At 41.3% G+C, this 27,530-nt stretch overlaps 1 protein-coding gene and 1 long non-coding RNA gene across 6 annotated transcripts in view; one reads left to right on the top strand and one right to left on the bottom strand.

Annotated features, from left to right (window-relative positions):
- The window catches only part of ptpn3 (protein tyrosine phosphatase non-receptor type 3), a 73,092-nt gene extending 60,679 nt beyond the window's left edge, over window positions 1-12,413 (bottom strand). Inside the window, exons 1-3 of one of the 5 annotated variants that reach the window (XM_062062859.1) lie at window positions 12,236-12,413; window positions 11,421-11,594; window positions 11,231-11,356 (exon numbers count right to left, since the gene is read on the bottom strand). In XM_062062859.1, the coding sequence (XP_061918843.1) occupies window positions 11,231-11,293 (63 nt within the window). In that variant the 5' untranslated portion in view covers window positions 11,294-11,356; window positions 11,421-11,594; window positions 12,236-12,413. Of the gene's footprint in view, window positions 1-11,224; window positions 11,357-11,420; window positions 11,595-12,235 lie in introns of all 5 variants that reach the window. The other 4 variants (XM_062062856.1, XM_062062858.1, XM_062062860.1 and 1 more) reach the window with 4 other exon arrangements.
- Window positions 11,329-24,694, top strand: LOC133659936 (uncharacterized). Its single transcript, XR_009827744.1, has 4 exons — window positions 11,329-11,462; window positions 12,219-12,338; window positions 14,897-15,022; window positions 23,465-24,694. It is a non-coding gene; the product is annotated as an uncharacterized LOC133659936 (long non-coding RNA).
- The last annotated feature ends 2,836 nt before the right edge of the window (window positions 24,695-27,530 follow it).

Genomic DNA, 27,530 nt, shown 5'->3' with positions numbered 1-27,530 from the left:
GCAACAACTTGAGGCAGTTTAATGTTGATTAACGTGGGAAGAATTATTATAGTGTTCCCAATGTTAAAAGGATAAAGCCATTGTTTACAAATTTGGTAAATAAATAACCAAAAAATTTATATTTTGTTGTTTTCTTACTGTACCGAAAATGAACCGAACCGTGACCTCTAAACCGAGGTACGTACTGAACCGAAATTTTTGTGTACCGTTACACCCCTAATATCCATCCATCCATTTTCTACCACTTGTCCCTTTTGGGGTCACGGGGGGTGCTGGAGCCTACCTCAGCTGCATTCGGGCGGAAGGCGGGGTACACACTGGACAAGTCGCCACCTCATCACAGGGCCAATATAAACAATATATACAATTTAATATTCATTTTCTGTATGTGAAAAACACTGTATATTTGCTAATTAAATTTGGGATAATCAAATCAATATCACCTTCAACTTTCGTATTGACCCAAATACTAGACTTCCCAAGAAAAAAGTCTGAAAAAGACAAGACTTCTTAAATTTGGAGTTTAGACATTTTTACATGCAAACCAACTGGTGGTGCCAAACCACTTCTCCCCAAGCATGGCACAGCTTTTTGTAACATCACTCACACAGAGAGTTATAATGGCAATCTTAGGTTTATGAAGAAGCAGAGTCATCAAACAACTGTTGAGCAGTTCTTTGATGACAGTAGGGCTGGACGAATATGGCGAAAATAACAATCACGATTATTTTGATTGATAATGTAATCACGATTAATTTGAAAACATGAATATTTATTGTACCACCAAAACTCAACTTTAAATATAGTTTAAAAAAAACCTGGATATAAATTAGTGACAAATAAACTACAATTAAAATAATAGCAATAACAATTCATTTAAATAATCTCAATACAAAAGATCAGTTTTTTCCAATTTGTTTTTAATTTGTTTTTTTCCAGTTTGTTTTTAATTCAGTTTTTTACCTTTTACACTTTTACCACCATGTGCTTTTTGAGTCAAATAACATTTAATAAGTGCTTTGAGCACATTATGCTTGTGTAAGGTACTTTTTGAAACCTTTATTTTGTAGGTGCAGTAAGACCGGATGTGGCGCATTGCGCTATTAATGTGAAATGGGGGAAGTGTGCTGTGCTGCTGTTCTGAGCTGGACGAGTGAAGAGGCGACTTGAGGCTGAATAAAAATGAGCAAGCCTCTTAAATTGCGACCACAGATTAATGTAACATCGATGATGTCGTTACAACAACACACGTAGATGAGATGTGTTGTGGGTGTATGGATGCTCTTATATATTATATTACTCAGCATCAAGGGTTGGAATTGGGGGTTAAATCACCAACAATTATTCCCGAGCGTGGCCACCACTATTGCTCACAGCTCTCCTCACCTTCCAAGGGGTGGAACAAGGGGATGGGTCAAACGCAGAGAGTAATTTCACCACACCTAGTGTGTGTGTGACTATCAGTGGTACTTTAACTTTTTATTTTTTTATAAGCTTTAGCATCAACGTATAGCCGCTGTTTTAGGTGGCCGTCTTGACATTGTTGAGCTCAGGACGGCCGGTGTTTGAGTATGTCTGGGATAAATGTGCGCTACTGGACATATTATTTTTCCAAATAAATATTTATTCTCCTCACACTGACAAAATTTCACTTATATTTATGTCAATTTCCCTGATATTATTTTGTGTTTATCAGCGGATTCTATTTTATTGGCCAATAAAGTGCTTCTGTCCGCGGTTACATGAACCCACACACACACGCGCACACACACACACACACGTATATATATATATATATATATATATATATGTATATGCACACACACACACACATATACATACATACAGTACATACATACATGTGTGTGTATATATATATATTTATTAGGGATGTCCCGATCCGATATTTGGATCGGATCGGCCGCCGATATTTGCCAAAAAATGCGTATCGGCAAGGCATGGGAAAATGCTGATCCAGATCCAGTTTTAAAAAAAATTACGGTCCATGTTTTCCAACGCACCGATTTAAATAATACATTCCACTTTTCTGCTGCTCCCTAATTTCCGTTCCGCATTTTCCAGCACACCTTCAACACATCCACAGGTCTGTGGATTCTCACGCAGTTGCTTTTAGCTGCTGGCATTACACGACAAGCTCTTCTCACTCTTTTCTGTGTCGCTGTCACGCCAAATTTCTTTGCCTGTTTCTCATTGTTTGTACGTAAGCGTACAAAATAGTCCATCGGGGTGTTTTGTTTGGAGATGGCGTTTAAGCTTGCTTGGCACCATGGCGCTATTGGATAGCTTCTCACCACACACCAAGCACTGCGGAGTCGGTGCTGTCGCATCTCCGGTGAAAGTCAATCCAAATGAAAGATAGCTTTCGCTTTATTGCCTCGAGCTCATGACGTCACTAAAGGGGTTGGCTAAAAGCCAAGTGCCAGTCTACTTAGGGAGGAGCTGGGATCTTGCTCAGGTGTTGCTGAGTGGAGGCGCAACAGTTTTTGACTGTGTCAGGCTATTATTTGTTTGCTCCCGTTTATTTTCCGTTTTTGTTACAAAGTGAGTTTGATTTACGTGACTGTATGTTAATAAATATTTTGGTTAAACATGGACATCATTCTGGACATCGATTATTAGCCGGCTGCACATGTCTGAATTAACTTCATTTATATTCGGCAACCAGTAGCAGTAAGAGTATAGGACTTTACCGCTACATTAAGTCAAAAACTGCCTCATCGGAACGCGAGTTGTTTATTGGGAAGCAACAAGTTCCAGGCTCGTTTTGGAAGAGAAACGCACGGGCCGCTGTCAGCGTTTGTTTGGCGACCGGCAGCGGAGGAAACGGATTGGCGGAGACATTTCTGCAATCAAGCTCTGCATCGACAGCTACGAGTCCCACTGGAGAGCTACAGGGTCGCTCATTGGCGCCAGCAGCAGCAGATCATCCGACCGAGCCAAGCCGCGCGCGTAAGTGGAGGAGGACGCGGAGCAGCGTTGAGCCAGTCCTACACCTATGTAGTATGTTTTAGCGGCGCTCCGACATAAAAAAAACAGCCATTATTAAAATGTGTGCACACAAATATTGAAAAATCCAATGCATTGGTGACTATTTGACTTGACCTGCGCGCGGGTTGAAAAACTTTGACTTTTCCAAATGGAGGAGGAGGGAGCACAAACGTGCGCTGACGAACATAAACAACCACAGGAGGACAATGTGGCTGAACGTGACAATGTTGGGCAAGGGGTTGAAGGGAAAACGTGTGGTAAAAATGACACCCAAGGCTCTAGGTCACAAAATTGAAAGTTTGAAAGGGGAAAGAAAATCAAAGTTGCAAAGACTCTCAAAGAGGGTGTCATTGCCGTGTTAAATGACGAAACCCGTTCACATGAGCTAAAGGAGGAATTTAGCAGGTTTATGGGTTTTTATCATGAAACCAGAAAAGTGCACAAAACTTTGTTGTCTCTGTTGCCAGATGATGAGTGTACTAAACATGAGACATGGTACAAATAAAAAATGTTTAATTTTGATGGTTTTATTGACAAGGTTGACAGGTTGATGTATTGTCAAAATGATGATGAGGTTGAAAATGGTGGTTCTGCTGTTGATGGTTTTGAAAATGAAAGTGTACAACCCCACGACAGCATTTCAAATGTTCAATCCAATGTCTTATCAAAGCTCAATAATTCCACAGCCTCAAACAAAAGCAAAAGGTCTTCCACTTCTTCTGATCGCATAATAGCAGAGGCAGATAAGGCAGCACTTATTGCCCGTGCTATTGCTTTAAAAGACATTCATGCATTGGAGGCGCAGGCAGCAGCTCTAAAGAGGGAACAGGAGGAACAAGCAGAGGCCATAAGGAGGAAAAAGGAGCAAATGGAGTTGGATACTCAAATAGCAGCCCACAATGCTAAATTGTCTGTCCTCCATGAAGCCAGTGTTTCTGGCAGGAGCAAAAAGTCTGATGGAACGGAGTCCTATTATAGGCAAGGGACAAAACTGAGAAAAGCGCCTGTGCAGCCTGTACAACAACTTAAGCAGTCTGTTAAAGCTGCTCCTTCAGAGCTTCACACAGCCAAGCATGCCCCAAACAAGGTTCATTCACACCCTCAACCAAACAAACAACCACTTCGCTGGATCAACTTTGGATCCTGTGGAAAACCAATCAAGGCAACATTTACCTCAAGCAGCTCAATCATTTCAAGACAATAACACAATACCAGGGGAATTCCACACTGTATTACAAAGGCAAAATGAAATGATGGCTCTCCTGGTTCAAGCTCAAACCTCACAATTACTTCCACACAGACACATTCCGGTTTTTGAGGGTGACCCATTGCAGTTTCAGGCTTTCATAAAAGCATTTGAGCATTGTGTAGAGACAAAAACCAATGATTGTGGTGACTGCTTATATTATCTGGAGCAGTTTACCAAAGGACAGCAGGGAGATTTGGTGCGCAGTTGCCTCTATATGCCTACAGAGAGAGGCTATGCTACAGCAAAATGCCTACTAAGGGAACTAAGGCTGAAACGACGCGTCGACGTAGTCGACGTCAACGGTTACGTAAATACGTTGACGCCGTTTTTGTGCGTCGACGCATCGCATATTTACGTCACACTACCGTCATGGCGAAGCGCAAAGCAGACGATCAAAGCAGACGATGCGAGCGAGGGGGGAAAAGCATGCCAAAAGTGGTCAAAAGTGTGGGAGTATTTCAATACACTGCCTAATAATGTTGTTGTATGCACACTGTGTCGAGCGGAAATGGCCTATCATAGCAGCACAACAGCTATGAACGAACATTTGAAAAGAAAACCATCAACTAGTCAATCGTCCGCGCGAGCATACGTTGTCATCATTACACAAAAACATGAATGTGTCATTTGTATCTGCTAGGGCTGTAACGGTACGTGTTTTGTATTGAACCGTTTCGGTACGGGGCTTTCGGTTCGGTACGGGGGTGTACCGAACGAGTTCCTAAGCTAAAGCCTTAACAAGCTGCATTGCTCCTTCTGCCTCTGTCTCAGCACGCAGCATTGTCCCACCCACACAACCATCTGATTGGTACACACATAGCATTACCAGGCAATCAGCAGTGCGTATTCAGAGCGCATGTAGTCAGCGCTTCAGCGTGGAGTAGATAGGTGTTTAGCAGGTGAGCATCAGGCAGCGGACTCTCCCCAAATGATAATAAACACCTCCCAGTCAACTACTAGTAACATCACTATGAGCCTGTTGACCTTCTAGAAATATAAACTGCAGCTCAGCTCACTCGCAGTCCTGGCTTGAGGTGAAGGCTAATTACCTCTCAGTTCCAGCCACATCAACCCCTTTTGAGTGCCTATTTTCAGCTGCTGGGAATATTGTAAACATGAAAAGAAGCAGAGCATGTACACATGCTAACCTTTCTTCATTACAACTGTTAGTCACTCACTGGAATGAGTAGAATTGGTTATTGTGTACTGTGTTGGAATGGATGTTTATTTTGCACATTTTAAAAGCAATACTTAATGTTTACAGTGCTCCAGAATATTTAGATTGGCACTTTTTTGTATTGGATGTTTATCTTTATTTTTGCACATTTTAGCAAATAAGCAATACTTTCACTTTTGTTGAAATGTTTACACTGTTGTTACAGAATATTTCGTTTTGCGCTTTTTTGTATTGGATGTTTATCTTTATTTTTGCACATTTTAAAGCAAAATAAGCAATACTTTTACTTTTGAAATGCTTATACTATTGCAGAATATTAAGATTTGCACTGGATGTTGACTTTTATATTAGCACATTAAAAAGCAAATAAGCTACTTTTAATTTTGTTAAATGTTAAAAGTTTTAAATGTTTACATTGTTACAGAATATTTAGTCATGTTGTTGTCAATGTTGACTGAGTGGCCATACTTCTTTTTTTTTGTAAATAAAAGCCATGCCTTTTGAAAAAACGGGCCTACATTTATTTTTTCATCTTCATTTTGAATAAAAAAATTATCGGTAAAAGGAAAAATAATCTATAGATTAATCGAAAAAAATAATCTAGAGATTAACCGATTAATCGAAAAAAATAATCTATAGATTAATCGATAGAAAAATAATCGTTAGCTGCAGCCTTAAAGGGAACACTTCGGAAATCCTTCAAAAATAACAGCAGCCTACCTGGACAAAATCATGGTTTGGCCAAACATCAAGTCTGAGGATGTAAAAAATCCCCAAGCGTATGCACTCTACTTTCGAAAATGCTCCAATGCGATGGAAGACCTGCAATACTTGGATGAGCTCAATATGCCAGCTAGCATGAAGATGCTCATACAAAAGCTTCCTTACAAACTAAGGGACCAGTGGAGAGGAAAAGCAGCTGACATTGTTGACAAACAAAAGCGACGCGCTCGTTTCACAGACATTGTGAAATTTATTGAACAGCAGGTCAGAATTGCTTCAGATCCTGTCTTTGGCGACATTCAGGACATTCCTCGGAATAAAACAATAACCAAACCCAAGCCTATACATCAAAGCAAATCACAGTTCAGAAGAAGCAGTTTCGCAACTCAGGTGGCAGTTGCCACTGAACCTAAACCGGATCCACACCTGGATAAGTTTGTGAACACAGGCATCTACTTCTCCAAGATAAACTGTATTCCCTGTCTTTATTGTAAAAGTCGACATGCATTGGAGCACTGTCCGATACTGGGAAAGAAGACACACAGGGATAAGCTTGACTTTTTAAAAGAAAAAGGGCTGTGTTTTGGTTGCCTGTGCACAGGGCACCTGAGCAAGAGTTGTGACAGGCGCATCACTTGCTCTTACTGCAACAAGACTAGGGATGTCCCGATCCAGGTTTTTGCACTTCCGATCCAATACCGATGTTGTTTTTGCACTTCCGATCCGATACTAATACTGGCCGAGCATGTATTAAAGTTTAAAGTTATTTAGCCTACTTAGTTGTCAGATTCATGTTGAAAAGGGTTTTAGTACTCTTGATAACAACTAGCCAGCTGAATTAGGTGAGATTGAATAATACACAATGGAGATGTTGACGTGCGGAGTTTCAAACACTCTTCATTTTCTAGCAGGGGACTTTTCAAATGATGCTACATATTCGCAGTAATGCTACTTTTTATAGCAACGCTTTTGCCCCACACTTGACAAATTACGGTTGTCTGTTCGACATATTCCCACTTGAAGCCAAACCACCGCCAGACGATGGACCCCCTGCTGTTTTTCTTGGGAATTAATTAATTCTTCCTTCATTATTACCGCTCACACGGCTACGCTAGCATCACAGCTAACGTTAGCCATGCTGCTACCTCTCTGCTGGGAGAATGCGTATACGTATGTGACGTATGACGTGACAGTATGTGACGTGTGTAAGAAGGTGCGCTTGCTGTCTGTGAGAAGCAGACACAAGAAGGAGTGGGAAGAGCCTGTCGTGTAATGCCAGCAGCTAAAAGCAACTGCGTGAGAACGTATACTCGAATATCACAATATAGTCATTTTCTATATCGCACAGAGACAGCTGTCATTTTTACCGGTAACTTTTAATTCACATGGCCGTCTTAACGGTTAGGACACAGACCTGTGGATGTGTTGAAGGTGTGCTGGAAAATGCGGAACGGAAATTAGGGAGCAGCAGAAAAGTGGAATGTATTATTTAAATCGGTGCGTTGGAAAACACGGACTGGATTTTTTTTTTTTAAACTGGATCTGGATCGGCATTTTCCCATGCCTTGCCGATACACATTTTTTGGCAAATATCGGCGGCCGATCCGATCCAAATATTGGATTGGGACATCCCTAAACAAGACACATCCCAAAGTGCAACATATTGACAGGAGGCATCTGGAAAGTGGAGGAAATAGCCAACTGCCAAATGTAAAAATACAGATTTGCACTACATCATCATCTTGTGGCCGTACAGGGGCTGGCAACTATGGAATTTTACCTATCCTGCCCGTTCAAGTGAAGTGCTCAAAGGGCAGCAAGATAGTCCAGATATATGCTTTTCTAGATCCAGGAAGCACAGGGACCTTCTGTTCTGAACAGCTAGTGAACAGGCTGAACACAGAAGGCCGAAGAACAAGAGTCCACTTGCGCACCATGGGGCGAAGTAAGGCGGTCCCTAGCTGCTTTGTAAATGGCCTGAAAATCTCTAATCTTACTGGCAGTACGTTTTTTGAGCTTCCTGATGTGTTCACTCAAAGGCAGATGCCTGTGTGTACTAGCAATCCGATCAGTGAAGCAGAGCTAGATAAGTGGCCTTACCTCAAAGGCATCAAAATCTCTCGACTAACTGCCAACGTGGACCTGTTGATTGGTACCAACGCCTCCAAGTTAATGGAACCATGGGAGGTGATTAACAGCCACGAGGACGGACCCTATGCTGTCAGAACCCTACTGGGGTGGGTAATTAATGGGCCATTACAAGGCAACAACCAGCATAATGGGAGCCCCACAGTTACTGTTAACCGCACAATCGTTAACAGGTTGGAGGAACCGCTTATCAACCAGAGCATTGGCGGAACACATTCAGCCCAAAAAACCTATGAGTGGGCTGAAAGCTTCCACATTGAAAAAGAGGAGCAAGAAAAGCTTTGCAGTTGGAGAAAAAACTTGCTTTGGAAAAGGAGAGGCAGGAGAGAACATGATTTGGCTAAAAAGCAGGAAGAGCGAGAGCAAGCTCTGACCAAAGAGAGAGCTCTAGGGCTGGAAAGACAAAGAGCCTTGGAGCAAGCACTTCTCCAGCAGCAACAAGAGAAGGAAAAGAGAGAAATGGAAAAGGCAAGAGTCAAAGTTTTGGAAGCAGAAAGAAAAAAGGATCTGTACTCAAAGAGAAGATGGAGGCAGAGTCTATATCACTGACCTTTATTGGAAAAGGTGGATTCGCGAGTATTTACCGTTGCTACAAGAGCGACAAAAGTGGACAAATGAAAAAAGATGTTTCACGCCAGGAGATATCATTGCAGTAGTGGATGCTTAAGCACCAAGAGGAAGTTGAATACTTAGAAGAATACTGGAAACCTTTCCTGATAGGAAAGGCCTTGTACACTCAGTTAGTCTGCAAACCAAAACGAGCATGATCGAAAGACCCGTAACAAAGATATGCCTTCTATGTGAAAGGTATGCAGTAAAATAACTGCATTATTGCAAAAGGGAACATGAAAACCAAAGAAAAAGGGTTTTGTTTTGGTATTATGGCTCTATTTTTATTTTATTTATTTTTAATTCAATTGCTCTGTTAGTCACGCCAGTAGCAATTAGGGGCTGGTGTGTTAGAGCCATTTACTCTTTCTGTCCGTCAAATTCATGACGTCACTAAAGGGGTTGGCTCAAGGCCAAGTGCCAGTCTACTTAGGGAGGAGCTGGGATCTTGCTTAGGTGTTGTTGAGTGGAGGTGCAACAGTTTTTGACTGTGTCAGGCTATTATTTGTTTGCTCCCGTTTATTTTCCATTTTTGTTACAAAGTGAGTTTGAATTACGTGACTGTATGTTAATAAATATTTTGGTTAAACATAGACATCATTCTGGACATCGATTATAAGCCGGCTGCACACGTCTGAACTAGCTTCATTTATATTCGGCAACCGGTAGCAGTAAGAGCAGACTTGGGCATTCTGCGGCCCGCGGGCCACATCCGGCCCTTTGTACGTCCCTGTCCGGCCAATCATAAATTACAAAATACATTTAAAAAAGTATCTATCTCGAGTGTGCAATACAACGGTGCTGCTTTTGTTTTGAAAAGCGTTATTTGTATTTCTTCCGTATGGACGTATATGCTCGTGCGCGATTGAGTGAATGTGAACAGCAGCAATCACAAATTACAAAATAAAGTTTAAAAAAACGTCTACGTCCTGCGTGCAATACAACTGTGCTGCTTTTATTTTGAAAAGTGTTATTTATGGGCGTATGTCCGTGTGTAACCTGTGAGTGAAGGTGCTCAGCGACAAGTGATGCCCGGTTACCCCCGAGACGCTAAAAAAAGAAAAGTTGATGACGAATGGCGTGTTTTCAACAAGACATGGACTGCCAAGGTAAGCCGTGTGCTTAATTTGTGGTACACATATTGCAGTGTTTAAAGAATATAGTGTAACGACCTGCTGAAGTTGATGTTGTGTACTTGAGTTGCCGAAATGAGGAGTGAGGATAGACGTGCGTGTGGAAGGAACGAGATAAGTTGAGCAGTGTTAGTATAGCTTGCTCAATAAAAGTTTAAAAAGAGCGTCAGACTTGGTGTGCACTTCTTCTGGACGCTACAATTGGTGTCAGAAGTAAAACTTTGCGCATATTACGCTGCTTGTGTGCTCAGCCTGCTACGTCATCGGGAGGTACGTGCCACGTGAGGAGATCGCCGCAAAGAGAGAGAGAGAGAGAGGGAGAGAGAGAGAGAGGGAGGAAGGAGAGAGGTGCAGCGCACGCTGCTTGGCATGGGGGAATTCCGCCCTCAATGAAGACTCCCGGGTTTGATGGCAAGGCGAACTGGGAGGCATTTCATCCCACTTCTGACACCAATTGTAGCGTCCAGAAGAAGTGCACACTCCTCATTTTGGCAACAACAACACTTCCTCCTTCTTCGCCAATCACCTTACAGGCGTGCTACGTTCATAACAAAGAGAATGCAGGATAAAGTGACAGAATTTGACATTTTTGCATTGTATTATACATCAGGAAGTGTTGTGTAAGAAAGTGTTAAAAATAAAACCATCAAAAGCCATCTGCTTTTGTATAAAGATAAGTTAGGTTAAATGAAAATATTATTATTATTATTTATCTTACGGTATATCAAAAATAATTTAAGCAAAATTTAATTGAAATATTGTCGGTGTGGCCCTCCAGCAGTGCTTGGGTTGCTCATGCGGCCCCCGGTAAAAATGAATAGCCCACCCCTGAGTAAGAGTATAGGACTTTACCGCTACAGAGATATATATCGAATATCGAGTTTAAGTAAAAATATATCGAGATATACTTTTTCGTCCATATCGCCCAGCCCTACCAAGCGTGACAACTGCATGAGATTAACTTGTCCTTGACATCGAGGTCACTGATGAACAGGAAATGTGGATCAATGCGGACGAAAAATAGTGCTCGGACACAAGGATCATTAGCAAAGCGCGGTGACAGATAGCAGGAACATATGATCTCCTCATACACACCGGCAGGAAACGCTATGTCTGTGTGTGTGTGTGTGTGTGTGTGTCTGTGTGTCTGTGTGTGTGTGTGTGTGTGTGTCGTACATTTACTTTGAAGGTCTCGATGGTGCCATCCAGCAGCTGAATGAGACAAACCAAGTCTGGTTTGGGCATGTTTGTTACCACGGTAACTTCCCCCAGCCCAGTGGCCCTTTAGTTTGTCACAGTGGGGGGGACCTGGAAACACAAACATACACATTATCACAACAAACTTTCGCAACAGGGTAAGATGTCTCCTCACTGTTGTCTGACAGCACCTCCCTCAGGATGATGACATTGCACGGTGAGTAATGGATGAAGCAAAAGGCCTGCAGTGAGTAATGCAGCATGAATGCGAAGGAGTGACTCTGGAGATGTGTGTAGTGTCTTTATTGTCAGACCCGGGCCTCAACACGTCTACTGTGCATTTCGCCGCCTGAATGATAAGAATGTTAAGCATTTTCAGAGCTGAAACAAGCCCACTTTTTTGCAGCACATAAAAACATTTACATGCACTAACCAAAAAGTGCATGCATGAGTGTGTCCGATCTTGTCACAGCTTCCAGGTAAACGATTAATAGACCTCACCGTAGTGGTGTTTCGTAGTTAATGTTTGAACACGGCGACACACTTGGAATGTATTAAAAACTAAGCTGATGGCTTGTTTTCCACAGTAAGCCTCTCACAGGCTGGGCCTCTAATCAAATTACTGTACAAATACAGTACATGTTCTTAAAAAAGGGGATAATCAGCATGTACATGCTAGCTCATTTTAGTGGTTAGCATCTACTTGTGATATGTTGACATTGACACACACATTGCAGATGAGGGACTAGTAAACAACCAGTGTACATAAACAAAGCAAAAGTGGCCTTATTTGGAAGGTGTCAACATAAACAACAGTGACCTCTCTGTACTTTGAGCCGAACAATAAGAAACCTGTTGACAACCTCACGTTAAGTCAGCTACACCCTAAACACGAACAAACGCCTTGCCGCTAAACTTTCCCTCAAGCCTGGAGAAACTCGGCCCACAGAAACTTTTTTTGTTGTTGTTTTAGAAAAGAGTGACATTTACCTCAGTCGTCCCGCTTCAGAGACGGCAGATACTCATGAGACTGGCCGCCGAGGACGCCATGGGACGGGCGGCGGTGTCCGAGGAAAGATCCAGGTAGAAGAAGGTAAATATCCGGGACACTGCTCATCAAGCGCTGCCCTGATTGCGCGCAGCCCCGCCCCGCCCCTTGGTGCTGCGCGCTCCCAGGAAGTCACGTTCACGGGGAGCGCGCACGTAAGAAATGGGAAACAGGGCGTACCGGTATTCTATAATACAAACCCCGTTTCCATATGAGTTGGGAAATTGTGTTAGATGTAAATATAAACGGAATACAATGATTTGTAAATCATTTTCAACCCATATTCAATTGAATGCACTACAAAGACAAGATATTTGATGTTCAAACTCATAAACTTTTTTTTTTTTTGCAAATAATAATTAACTTAGAATTTCAAGGCTGCAACACGTGCCAAAGTAGTTGGGAAAGGGCATGTTCACCACTGTGTTACATGGCCTTTCCTTTTAACAACACTCAGTAAACATTTGGGAACTGAGGAGACACATTTTTTAAGCTTCTCAGGTGGAATTCTTTCCCATTCTTGCTTGATGTACAGCTTAAGTTGTTCAACAGTCCGGGGGTCTCCGATGTGGTTAATTAGGCTTTATATTGCGCCACACATTTTCAATGGGAGACAGGTCTGGACTACAGGCAGGCCAGTCTAGTACCCGCACTCTTTTACTATGAAGCCACGTTGATGTAACAAGTGGCTTGGCATTGTCTTGCTGAAATAAGCAGGGGCGTCCATGGTAACATTGTTTGGATGGCAACATATGTTGCTCCAAAACCTGTATGTACCTTTAAGCATTAATGGCGCCTTCACAGATGTGTAAGTTACCCATGTCTTGGGCACTAATACACCCCCATACCATCACAGATGCTGGCTTTTCAACTTTGCGCCTATAACAATCCGGATGGTTCTTTTCCTCTTTGGTCCGGAGGACACGACGTCCACAGTTTCCAAAAACAATTTGAAATGTGGACTCGTCAGACCACAGAACACTTTTCCACTTTGTATCAGTCCATCTTAGATGAGCTCAGGTCCAGCGAAGCCGACTGCGTTTCTGGGTGTTGTTGATAAACAGTTTTTGCCTTGCATAGGAGAGTTTTAACTTGCATTTACAGATGTAGCGACCAACTGTAGTTACTGACAGTGGGTTTCTGAAGTGTTCCTGAGCCCATGTGGTGATATCCTTTACATACTGATGTCGCTTGTTGATGCAGTACAGCCTGAGGGATCGAAGGTCACGGGCTTAGCTGCTTACGTGCAGTGATTTCTCCAGATTCTCTGAACCCTTTGATGATATTACGGACCGTAGATGGTGAAATCCCTCAATTCCTTGCAATAGCTGGTTGAGAAAGGTTTTTCTTAAACTGTTCAACAATTTGCTCACGCATTTGTTGACAAAGTGGTGACCCTCGCCCCATCCTTGTTTGTGAATGACTGAGCATTTTATGGAATCCACTTTTATACCCAATCATGGCACCCACCTGTTCCCAATTTTCCTGTTCACCTGTGGGATGTTCCAAATAAGTGTTTGATGAGCATTCCTCAACTTTATCAGTATTTATTGCCACCTTTCCCAACTTCTTTGTCACGTGTTGCTGGCATTAAATGCTAAAGTTAATGATTATTTGCAAAAAAAAAAAGTTTATCAGTTTGAACATCAAATATGTTGTCTTTGTAGCATATTCAATTGAATATGGGTTGAAAAGGATTTGCAAATCATTGTATTCCGTTTATATTTACATCTAACACAATTTCCCAACTCATATGGAAACGGGGTTTGTACAAGAACTATAGGGGGAATATATTAATACATTTGAATTAAATAAATATATAAAAAACACCACTAGGAGTGGGCATAGTGCGGAATTTTAATACCAAGTAAATATGCCAATACCAATGCTTTTTACTTGACCATTGATTTTGTGATTTCAGAAAAAAAACAGGAAAAAGATATTAGACCAAATAAAAAAATATGGGTCAAAAACGTATTATCTTTAACAATAAATAAATAGAACAATATAAGACAACAATATGAACAAAATATTTTTTTAAATCAATTTTATTGCACACAGTTTGTTTGACAAGTGTCCAGAAACTTACTCTTTGAGTAGTTAACAATATCCATCCATCCTAGGGACGGCATGGCGAAGTTGGTAGAGTGGTCGTGCCAGCAATCGGAGGGTTGCTGGTTATTGGGGTTCAATCCCCACCTTCTACCGTCCTAGTCATGTCCGTTGTGTCCTTGGGCAAGACACTTCACCCTTGCTCCTGATGGCTGCTGGTTAGCGCCTTGCATGGCAGCTCCCGCCATCAGTATGTGAATGTGGAAATACTGTCAAAGCGCTTTGAGTACCTTGAAGGTAGAAAAGCGCTATACAAGTATAACCCATGTATCATTTATTTATCATTTATCCATTTTCTACCGCTTGTCCCGTTTAGGGTCGCGGGGGGCGGGGGTTGGGTGAGCCTATCTCAGCTGCTTCGGGCGGGAGGCGGAGTACACCCCGGACAAGTCTCCACCTCATCAAAGGGCCAACACAGACAGACAGACAACATTCACACTCACATTCACACACTAGGGCCAATTTAGTGTTGCTAATCAGCCTATCCCCAGGTGCATGTCTTTGGAGGTGGGAGGAAGCCGGAGTACCCGGAGGGAACCCACGCAGTCACGATGAGAACATGCAAACTTCACACAGAAAGATCCCGAGCCCAGGATCAAACCCAGGACCTTCGTGTTGTGAGGCACACACACTAACCCCTGTTTCACCGTGCCGCCTAGTTAACAATATAACAATATATAAACATAAATATATAAGATCCCATCTAGTTGTATCTAGATTTCTAGTTTTCCCTTTCCTCTTTCGTCAAGTGCTTGCTCTTGTGTGTTTAGTTGGTTCTCTCTATGATAATGATGAGGGGTGTAGACCTTCTATGCCACACGTGTCAAACTGAAGGCCCGGTGGCCAGACACGGCCCGACACGTCATTTAATGTGGCCCGCGAAAGCCTGGAAATAATATGGATACTTCATCTTTCTTACTAAATGTTTTCATTGTTTCCATTTTGACAGAAAAAAAATTATGTAATACCTGAAATTTCCTATGTTTTAAACTTTGATATATATATACAAATATATTGGTGTGAATCTTTGGGCACCTCGCCATTCGATTCCGACTCTTGGGGTGAGGATTTGATTCGTAATCGATACTCAATTCAAAACGATTCTCGATTCAAACTGATTTTTGCAATCTATTATTTGGTATAATAATAACAACACCTTAACAAAACAGCTTACAGGTTACAAAACCTCATTTTGGTTGCTGACGTGTGACACATATGTGCACCAAGTAAGCATTTTTTTAATTCATCAAGAAAAAATTTAAAATTATTTAAAAAATCGGGATTCGAATATGATAAAAAACATTTTTTAGCACCCCTAGTTATTATATACCGTATGATAGTTTGTAAAAATAACTATAAATACTTAAATATCTGCTTAATTGTCACATTGACTTACGATTTCAAAGCAAGTTATCCATCAATTTGTATGTACAAAAATCAAATAACCAAATGCATAGAATAATATAATTAGGCGGTTATACTTTTATATTCTTACATTCACTGTTACAAGCGGCCCTCTGAGGGCAGCCATGACTGCGATGTGGCCCTCGATGAAAACAAGTTAGACACCCCTGATCTAGACCTAGTTCTACACCAGAAAAACTGTTATTGTGAATTGGCGTTAATAATTCAAATTGACTTGACTATATACAGTAAAATAACAATACAGTATAATAGTACTGTATTGTAACACAGATATTTGTAAAAATAATCAGACAAATATCTATCCCATATATTGAGCCAATACTGATATTATCTTTGGTATTGATATCATTATTACCAAATATAGTACAAAAATATTACATCTAAGGCAAGGCTTGGCAAGTTTGTTAATAGAGCACAATTTGTAAGACAATTCAAAATGCTTTACAGAAAAATACAAGAAGGCAAAAATACAAATTCAATAATCATAAAAATAATCATAATTCAAGTTGAAATCGTAAAATATAATCATCATGAAAATAATCATGATTTAAATCTAAATCAAAGAGTGTAGATAAAATACTTTCGGTTGTTATATGAACAATTAAAGATGTTTTCAGCTTGGATTTGAACATTGAGTTGAGGCCCATTTCACTTAATTAAATTAAACTGTCTCTTTTAATTAAATTATAATAAATTAAATGTATAAATTGTAATTTTGATAAATGTATTGTCATTTATTATAATTGTATTCAACAATAAATTATATTAAATAGATATTGATTGTATCAATTTGATACACTGTAATTGATATATAAATCGATCTGCCCACTCCTTAAAAAAATACCACCACTACTGTAATAATAATAACAAAATTTGATAATAATGCAATATTCATAGGTGGGAAGTAATGGTTTGCCTTATTTTTAACATGCGTAACAAACGTAAAATTACAGACGTGCACAGGTCAACATGTCCAAATGGGAGTAGGAACTTGAAAGAAGCAAATATTATTTAAAGATACCTCTTCTTTATGTATCAGCAATTTATTGATAATTACCAAACATGTTCATTTATATAGAAGGAACTTTATTGCACAAGTACAACGAAATGTCATTTTCAACACAAACCCACAAACATACATTGTACAGAGAGACAGAACTCGAACACCGATGGGTCGCCACTTACGATACCCCATAAAAGGTAGGAATTAAAAAAAGGATGAAAAATGTAGTAGAGTTGGTAGGCAGTCAAGAAAATAATATAATGTATACAGGAGTGAAAACTGACAAGCAAACATTGTCTAATGAATAAATATAAAATATAATTTAATACTTTAGTTATACAAACAAGTTAAACAATAATAAAACAATACATTAATAAAAGATATATACATCAGTAATAACTGACAGAATAAATAAATACTGTATAATGAATACATACATTTAATTTACCTAAGTAAACATCTAAAGCGGTGATTCTCAAACTGCGGTACGCCAAATAATCACTTGTTTAAAGTTCAGTGTTTTATTTTCCTGTATTCAAACACAATGTTACTGTTCAAACTGTGTAACGTTACAGTGGCCAAAAATATAAAATATACTTGTTAAATAAAACCTGTGCCTTGTTTTTAATGGATGGTTAGGCCTACTATGCTACTGTATGTCATTTCGGTCAATATGGTGATACTTAGAGAGCCAAGTTTTTTCTGAAAAAAAGTTTGAGAACCACTGATCTAAGGAGTCCACATCTGGTTTGCTGTCGCCATCTAAAGACGAATTGCGGGACTACAGCTGTCAACAGTTGCTGAAGCATCAATAAGAGTGCAATGTTGGGTTGTATATAATAGCGTCAAAATGCAATGGGTGTGTGACTAAAACAAGGAGCCGTTAAGTAAAGATAGGCCTCAGCAGGGACATTTGAGGTCAAAGGTCGCCTGCTGTACTCAACTTGCTCTCCTTATTTTTCGAGGAATGTTCCTCCTGCTGATCAATTGTGGGAGATGCGTTCAATGTCACATGTCTGTTGCATGTTTTAAATGCTTTAGTGCTGACGTCGTCAGGGCGACAGCGTAGATGCAGACGAGAGGGAGCGTCTGTGTATCGTTTTTTCTGTACCAGCAACCAACATGACCCATATCACCTCTGCCGTGACCTACAATTTCAGGCACGCACACTTTTTGCTTCAGCATCACTCACCACTCACACTAATGTCCTTTTTTTATCTGCCATTGTGTAACCTCGGCATGTTTGCATATGCACATTGTGTGTACACTTCCTGTAGAGAACTGTCAGTAATGAGAGCGACTATATTCCTCTGAAGATGCTGTCACTCACTGTGTCAAAGCTAACATATTGTAATGTACTGTAGCAACTCTTTTTATTTTCACTCCATCAAATGATGTCATAAATCTGTGATTATGCAATGAGTTCATAAAACAAGGAGATTGAATCGCTGCATGGCGTTTTTAAAGCATTGAGCAATATGGGCCCTCGCTTGGTGATGAATCACGATTTGGCCTTTGGCAGTGCAGACAGGTCCAGTGGACTTTCAAACATGCGACAGCCACATGAGACAAGACCGGTAATACATGGTTGTTGCTCTTAGCTGCCATTATGTAATAGCAATATTTAGATTGGCTTGGACATCTTATCCAAGATGCATTGACAAAATCCACATTTCTTTTTCTTCAACCTGTTTACCAGTTTTCTGAGGTGGGGAAATACACAATGACGAAACAACCACTAACAACTGAGAAACATTGTTTTAAAAAGGAAACAAGCTAAACCGGTGTGGGTGCTGTCAGTGGCCATGATACTGAGCAGCGTGCTCTGATGGGTTTGGTCTCCTCAGTATTGCTATATAGAGTCCATTCAGCCATTGGTATGCTTGAAAATACTTAATTTAAGGAAAACATGTTGTAGAATACCGTATGCTTTAAAAAATCTGCAGTGTAGTGAAGCCACAAAATTTGAAGCAGAATGTGATGAGGGATGACTCTAATTCTTATTTTGTGATGAAAGTGTAGTGGAAAGTCCAGGTTGTCAATGAGAACCAAAGTAGATATAACACAAGAGTTTTATTTTACTCATAATCAAATGGTACAATGGTTGGGTTGAGTTGTCTAGCACACAGAAAGTTTCCCCCCCGGGCGCGCCCGTCACCATGAAAAAGATGGTGCCCAAAACACTCTCTTCGTTTGGCTTTATCCCTTTCTTATCTCTCTTGTTAGTGCGTCAATGTCTTGTTTTGTTTTCCCTATCTGTTCCATAACAACTTGAATCTTTTAGACAGTCAACACATTCAGTTAGACAGGTTGGCACGACTTAAAGTTCACTTTTGTCCCACAGAAGAGGAAGAGAAATCAAAATGAGCATACATTTTTGACAGACATGAACTATAGGTCAAAGGTCAGAAATTCTACTACAAAAGTAACCATAAATTAGAAATCAAGTAATATGTTGTCTAAATGACAGGATGACTCTATTGTTTTTCAGGACCACCTGCTAAAACGCTTGTCAAAAATTGTCTATATCAGTGGTCCCCAACCTTTTTTTAGCTGCAGACCGGTCAACGCTTGAAAATTTGTCCCACGGACCGAGGGGGGGTGTTTTTTTAAAATTTATTTATTTATTTATTTTTGTCATAAAGAAATACAGTCATGTGTGCTTACGGACTGTATCCCTGCAGACTGTATTGATCTATATTTATATATAATGTATATATTGTGTTTTTTATGTTGATTTAATTTAAAAAAAAATATATATACAGTATATATATATACATTTTTTTTTTACATTTCTTGTGCGGCCCGGTACTAATCGGTCCACGGACCAGTACCGGGCCGTGGCCCGGTGGTTGGGGACCACTGGTCAATATGACAGTACACCTCTGTCGTTTTTAAAGACCTATGCATAAACACTAATCAAAGATTTTCCATATGACAGGAGGACTCAGCTGTTTTTAAAGACATAGTGCTAAAACACTAGTTAAATATCGTCTGTTATACAAAGGATACCTGTATATTGTTTTAGTACAATTTCATAGTGCTCCTGACATACAGGATATTTGACTAGTGTCTTTTTTACAGGTTTTTCAAGACAGTAAAGTGGTCCTGTCATTTAGAGGATCTTTGACTATGTTGGCACCTAATATAGGTCTGTAAAAACAGCAGATCCCCGATCATATAGATGTTTACGGTAGGTCTTTAAAGAAAGTAGCTTTGTGTGTTTGTTGTGTAATGTTTATTTTTTGCACCGTTAATGAAGTTAGTGTCTAGTGCAGGGGTTTCCAAAGCGTGGCCTGGGGGCCATCTGCCACCCGCAGCTAAATGTTTTAAAGGCCCGCTGCACATTTTAAAAATGCTATTACAAAAAAACATAAAAAGGGAACTATAAGAGCAAACAGGTGCAATGTAACAAGAAAATGTTACAATATTGACACTAATAACACACAGCTGCCAAGCAGGCAGTTTTTTACTTTAAAATTGTCATTGCTCTTAATGTAACGACCTGGTCGCGTCGTGGTGCGAGGTGTTCTCCCAAGGATGCAGACGGGCTCGGACACAGCTTGCAGGTAGGAAAAATTATTTATTTCCACAAATAAATCATATCAGGGAAAAAAACAAAAACGACTAGCGTGGGAGCTAGCAAGCAAAATAATATATAGCATGAGAGCTAGCAGGAAACAAGGTGGTCGTTAGCTGTTGCGTGAAAGCAAATTAGGAAGCCAGGCAGAGTGCTGCCCGGGCGAAGACTAAATAGCCCTCTGATTAGTGCCCGGACAACAGGTGAGCGTCTCGAACACTAACCAGAGGCAGCTGAGCATAATCTGCCGTCATGGCAACAGAAACAAAACAAGGTGCTGAAAACACATGTGACTTGAAAACGTAAAACTATGATCCGGGCAGCGGATCATAACAGTACCCCCCCCCTAAAAGGACAGATTCCAGATGTCCCTTGAAAACAAAAAAAACAACTGGAACCCGAAAAAAAAAAACAAGCAAAAAGTTCACTAGTCAAGGGCGGGCGGGGGGGTGACTTGGTGGTGGGTCGCCAGGCCACGTGTCCCCGAATCCACCGGGGAAGGGTCAGGTGGCGGCGGCGAATGGAACGCCGCCGCCGCTGGCGAGGCGGGCGAGGCGGGCGACCACGGTAAGGCCACATTCGTGGCCGCCGAGAAGGTGGGCGTGAGTGGCGCCAGAATTTCAGCAGCCTCCGAGTCCTCTGAGAGAGCTGCTTGCGCAGCCGGACCACTCGAGGTCGCTGAGACGTCGCCGTGGAAGCGGTAGGTGTCGACGTCGCCGTGGCAGCCGGAGGAGTCGCCGTCGCTGTCGTGGCAGCCGGAGTCGCCGCTGTCGTGGCAGCCGGAGTCGCTGTCGTGGCAGCCGGAGTCGCTGTCGTGGCAGCCGGAGTCGCTGTCGTGGCAGCAGGAGTCGCTGTCGTGGCAGCAGGAGTCGCTGTCGTGGCAGCAGGAGTCGCTGTCGTGCTGTCGTGGCAGCAGGAGTCGCTGTCGTGGCAGCAGGAGTCGCTGTCGTGGCAGCAGGAGTCGCTGTCGTGGCAGCCGGAGTCGCTGTCGTGGCAGCCGGAGTCGCTGTCGTGGCAGCCGGTGCTGGTGCGAGAACCAGCTGTGGTGCAGATACTGGTGTGAGAACCAGTCGTGGTGCAGGTACTGGTGCGAGAACCAGTCGTGGTGCAGGTACTGGTGCGAGAACCAGTCGTGGTGCAGGTACTGGTGCGAGAACCAGTCGTGGTGCAGGTACTGGTGTGAGAACCAGTCGTGGTGCAGGTACTGGTGCGAGAACCAGTCGTGGTGCAGGTACTGGTGCGAGAACCAGTCGAGGTGCAGGTACTGGTGCGAGAACCAGTCGAGGTGCAGGTACTGGTGCGGGAACCAGCCGAGGTGCAGGTACTGGTGCGGGAACCAGCCGAGGTGCAGGTACTGGTGTGGGAACCAGCCGAGGTGCAGGTACTGGTGTGAGAACCAGTCGAGGTGCAGGTGGCCTAGCTGGCGGTTGCGGCTTAGCAGGCCGAAAAACCGGTGGTGGCGGCCGGGCAGGAGGTTGTGGCTTAGCCCGCCGAAGGACAGGTGGCGGTGGCCGAGCAGGAGGTTGCGGCTTAGCACGCCGTTGTGCCACCCCACTCGCACAGCCCCCCCCTCAAAAAGCGGATCCCAGACGCGTTCCTTGCGGATTGGAACCGTCTTCAAGGGTGGGTGGAGGGTGGTCAGGGGGAGGGCAGAATCCTCTCCTCTAAATTGTCCAAAATGTCTATTGTCACCCCCCACTTGAGACTGGGACTGACTAGAGTTAGTCCTTAAAAAAATGTCCTGATAATGATTAATCGCAGAATTAAAGTCACTTGAAAATGGCTGGCGGGAAGAATTGACATGATGTCTAAAAAAGTCTTTGTCTATGACGTCATCCAAAATGGACGGGACAACGTCATCAAGCGGCGTGTCATCAGGGGGTGCCGACGGAATGACGTCATAGCTGCAGTCCCAGTGATTGACAGGCCAGTCATAACAGTCTTCGGTAAGGTAGTTGATGGGATTAACAGACCTTTGAAGAGGGAAATCTTGGGCTGAATGTAGCTTGCTGTGTACCGGCGGAGGAGTTTGAGGGAGTGGCGCGTCTTGGCGGCGAAGTGAAGACCTCTTTGGTGGCTTCCGTCTTCGCTGACGCGTCCGGTGGTGCGGAGGTGTGGCGATGTCCTCGGGCCAAACGGAGTGGATTGGGACCAACCTTCCGTTAGGACCCCATATCAGGTCCTGGCGCTCCGAAGGGGAATAGCGGAGAGTCTCCGCCTCCATCGCTCGCAACACCATCCACGCACCTTCGTCCATCTCCTCCGACGTGCTCGTTGCGGGAGAACTTCTTGCTGGCTTCCTACTGTAACGACCTGGTCGCATCGTGGTGCGAGGTGTTCTCCCAAGGATGCAGACGGGCTCGGACACAGCTTGCAGGTAGGAAAAATGATTTATTTCCACAAATAAATCATATCAGGGAAAAAAACAAAAACGACTAGCGTGGGAGCTAGCAAGCAAAATAATATATAGCATGAGAGCTAGCAGGAAACAAGGTGGTCGTTAGCTGTTGCGTGAAAGCAAATTAGGAAGCCAGGCAGAGTGCTGCCCGGGCGAAGACTAAATAGCCCTCTGATTAGTGCCCGGACAACAGGTGAGCGTCTCGAACACTAACCAGAGGCAGCTGAGCATAATCTGCCGTCATGGCAACAGAAACAAAACAAGGTGCTGAAAACACATGTGACTTGAAAACGTAAAACTATGATCCGGGCAGCGGATCATAACACTTAAAATAATAAAAACTTATTATCGACGTTTAGATCTGAATTTGATCTAGAGATTTAAGCATTGAAAGTAAAAAATAATATACATATCTGGATATATGACTTATGTAAACACTTTTATGAGTGGTGGCCTTTTGGCTTCTGTCTTGCCTCTTGGTGAGGGTGGTCGCATTTTTCTCCGCTCCCTCCTTCCCTGCTTGCTTTCTTGTGTCCTTGTCTTTGTCTGAACTTTTTTGAAGCCTCTTTTCTTGAGCTGTCTTCAAATCTAAACATCAAAATGAATTTGATCAACTGGACTCTCGACACAATTGACACAGTCTTTTCGACAAGGAAAAGAGGTTCGGGGGAGCCTGGCTGCCCTGATGGAACCATTGCTGCGGGGTACGTGAGAGATTCCTGGAATACTTGGAGAATCATGTGCCTCTCAGTCCTTTCCATCGAGGACGTGGAAGACATCTACCTATTTGGAGCCGTGATCGCAGGGCATTTGCTGATTGGGCTGGGCATTGCTCTGGTGTATCGTCAAATTCGGAAGACGATGGCAGCCACTCAAGGGGCCCAAAGGCTGTTCAACGCAATGGAAGGATTGGGCCGTGCTGTGGGATCACAGACTGGAGCGATTTCTGATTTGAATCGCAAAATGGATATCATCTTGGTGAAGTTTGCTGAGAAAGAATAATTAAATTGGAATTGAGAGAGCCAGCACACGGACACAGAGCAGGAATGTCATTGTTTTGACTGCTCGAAGAAAAACAACATCTTAATCTACGATTTGACTCCCTCGAATGGCCTTAAGGAACAGGCTGTTCTGAAGAACTCCCCCGAGGACTCCTCAAAGATGGACGCTTTTGACCTTCCTTTTTTTCAAAAAGCACCTGGGTCAAACTTTTGAGATCGGCCTCAGTCCACAAAGACATTCCAACATCTCACCCAAGTTAATTGGGCATACAATGCACGCACACGCCCCTCCCCAAATCAACGCCTTCACCACTGCTTAATTCCTCCGGGGTTGTGGGGGCTGAGTAGCGCTTTAATAGCGGCAGCCGGCTTCCAGGGTCCCAACTCCCCCCTCCTCTGTTGCGAGTTGTTGTGATCACATGTACTATGTTTATGTGTGCCATGCTATGTGAGGTTTTTTCCTCTGACTCAGTCTGGACCACTCCTGAGGGTCCAGCCTCAGACTGATATTTTTATTACTCTTCCCCCTTTCCCAATGTCACCTTTTTCCCACCTTTTTAAGGAGCGTTGTAAGTGGCTGATCCGTTGGCGGTCCCGTCTTGTCCCCCTGTAACGAATGTCTGCTCTTAGCGGGATTGTGCCGAAAATGTAATTTCAGTTCTTATGTATCTTGTACATGTTAAGAATGGACAAAATAAAGCTGCTGTGTCTTTTGGATCCCCAAGACCTGTAGTAGTTTTTTTTTCATTGCAAAAAAAAATAGTAATGAATTAAAAGCAATGTTTTTATGACTTATTTTCCTATTTAAAGCTCTAATCACATTTTCCACTTTGAATACATTTTTGGGGAATAAAATTGAATTTTTGTGTTCTTGCCATAAAGTTATTTGACACAGAGGGCACAAAATATTTAAAAAATGTAAATGTTCATGCCAATGGCTAGATCTTAAGTTGATCTATAGATATTTTAGTGCAGGGGTCACCAACCTTTTTGAAACCAAGGGCTACTTCTTGGGTACTGATTAATGCGAAGGGCTACCAGTTAGATACACACTTAAATAAATTGCCAGAAGTAGCCAATTTGCTCAATTTACCTTTAACTCTGTTATTATTAATAATTAATGATTTATCTTTGTGGAAACACTGATCATCTTAAAGATTTCTCACAATAAATATATATAGAAACAGATAAATATCAATATGCAACACTTTATTTTTATATTTTCTCTAAGTGCACATTTTTCAAATTGAACATTTTCAAATGATCACTTCTAAGACAGTCTTGTGAAATCACAATATCCCATTTTAACTAGCTAGCCACTAACATTTTTTAACAAATCATGAATTACTTTGCACCATGTTTGTACAAATAATAACTCATGTAAAATACAAAAGTAAACTCTCAAATTTTTAAATCATGTCACACTTTGAACTGGACACCAAATCTGTTATCTGTTTCTTTGTCAGTTAGTGGGAAGCCTGGCATTGCATGCTGTTAACTAGTGTGTTGTACTCTGGTGTGTAACTTGACACTGCAACTCTGAGTGAGTCTTGCAGATGTGCATCAGTGAGGCGTGTTCTGTGTTTGTTCTTGATGAAGTTCATGTCAGAAAAGGCTGATTCACAAAGATAAGATTTTTCCTCATTGTTTGCGGAACCTTCTTAATCTTTAGGACATATTTTCACAGCAATCTGGCCTTAAGCTTAATTATGATAAATGTAAAATATTAAGGATCGGAAATCTAAAGGGAACGTCCTTTCGAATGGAATGCTAAGTGCCTGTTTTGTGGACAGATGGACCAGTTAACATACTTGGTGTTGTTGTCCCAGAAAATCTGGAAGATCTAGGCTCAGTAAATTATGATAATCGACTAAGAAAGCTGGACAAAAGTATGCAATTATGGAAAGGGAAATCCCTAACCTTGTATGGTAAAATGTCTATTGCCAACTTGTTAATTATTCCTCAATTTATTTATTAGTTTTTGTCATTACCAGCTCCATCACAAAACTTTTTTAAGATTTATGAGCGGAGGGTCTTCGATTTTGTCTGGAACGGCAAACCAGAAAAGATTAAAAGAAAGGTTTTGTACAAAGAGTATGAATATGGGGGCCTGAAACTTCTCAACCTTGAAGCTATGTGTCTGTCTTTAAAAGCATCAATTGTTCCAAAGATGTATTTAAACATTGAGTGGTACACAAATGTCCTGTTGGACAAAAAACATGTACTGTATCAAAAGAAATTGTATCCTTTTTTAAAGTGATCCCCTCCCAGAGAGTCTGCTGGGAAACATGATAAATAAAGGAAACAATCCACTCATAGTGGTGTTTTCAATTTTATGTGCCAGAAAAAAGAGACGATATTTTGCAGCAGTTAATATGGATGAACTCTAATATTGTAATAGATGGAAAGCCTTTCTTTTGGAAAAAGATGTTTGAAAGAGGAATCATTTTTGTCAATGATATTATCAATGAGAATGGTACAATTATGAAATATGATGAATTTAGAGCTATGTATGGTGATGCTTGCTCAAGCTTTTCATTTTATCAACTAACTGGAGTAATTGGGAAAAGATGGAAACAAATAATTAATTATGGAACTACTAATTTATTAGTTTGTAAACCTCTAATAAGAAATTCTAGTTGGCAAAAAGGAACTAAAATAAATAGAAAAATATATAATTTTTATTTAATAAAGAAATCTTTGAAGGCTGCCTCATACAACACAAATGGAAAATGGGAGGACTTTTTTGACTGCCCGTTGCCATGGGATGCCATATTCAAACTAATCTATAAAACCACTATCGATGTGCAAAATCGTTATTTTCAAATTAAAATGATTTATAACTTCTTACCCACAGGGAAAATGTTAAAATTATGGAATATGACAGAGTCAGATGATTGCCGATTTTGTTGTCAGGAGCCTGAATCCACCCTGCATTTGTTTTGGTATTGTCATATTGTGTCTTTGTTTTGGGTGGAAGTTGAAAAAATGTGTTTAAGGATTGGTTTGTTTATGAAGCTTAATGTGGTTTCTGTTATTTTAGGAGAGTTCATTGACAATCATGATTTAGTCAATTTAATTACAGTACTCGGTAAAATGTTTATTTTTAAGGCCAAAAACAGATATTCACTTAGTATTACTTTTTTTAAAACATTTATTCAGTATTTTCTAATTTTAGAAAGTTACATGGTTGAAAACGATAATGATGCCAAAAAACATTAAAAAAAAAGATGAGAAGTCCTCGAAGGCTTATTTTGAAAGTATAATTATGTTTATAGATTATATGATATCTGTTGTTGTGTTCCCTAATTTGAGTGACCTGGACATAATCTGGACTGTACATAAATGCTTATTTTGAAAATGTAATTTTGTTTATAAATTATATGCAATCTGTTGTGTTCCCTAATTTGTTTCTGTGTACATGAATGAAGGTGTGTGTTGCTGAGTCCGACTTGGACATTATCTGGACTGGGCCTGGTTTAAAAAACCCTTTAAGCAAATCTAATTTCATTGACAACCTGGTCTGTTGAACATAAGGCCCTTTTTTAAAAAATAAAATAAAATAAGATAAATAAATAAAAAACATTTTCTTGGAAAAAAAAGAAAGTAAAACAATATAAAAATAATTACATAAAAAATAGTAATTAATTAAAATGTTAGTGGACCAGCAGCCTGTACAATCATGTGTGCTTCAGGGACTGTGTCCCTTGCAGATGTG

The sequence above is a fragment of the Entelurus aequoreus genome, linkage group LG11 (assembly GCF_033978785.1).
Source record: "Entelurus aequoreus isolate RoL-2023_Sb linkage group LG11, RoL_Eaeq_v1.1, whole genome shotgun sequence".
Lineage (NCBI taxonomy): Eukaryota > Metazoa > Chordata > Actinopteri > Syngnathiformes > Syngnathidae > Entelurus > Entelurus aequoreus.
The sequence above is the reverse complement of the archived record's forward strand: the minus strand, read 5'-3'. Positions and strand labels throughout refer to the sequence as shown.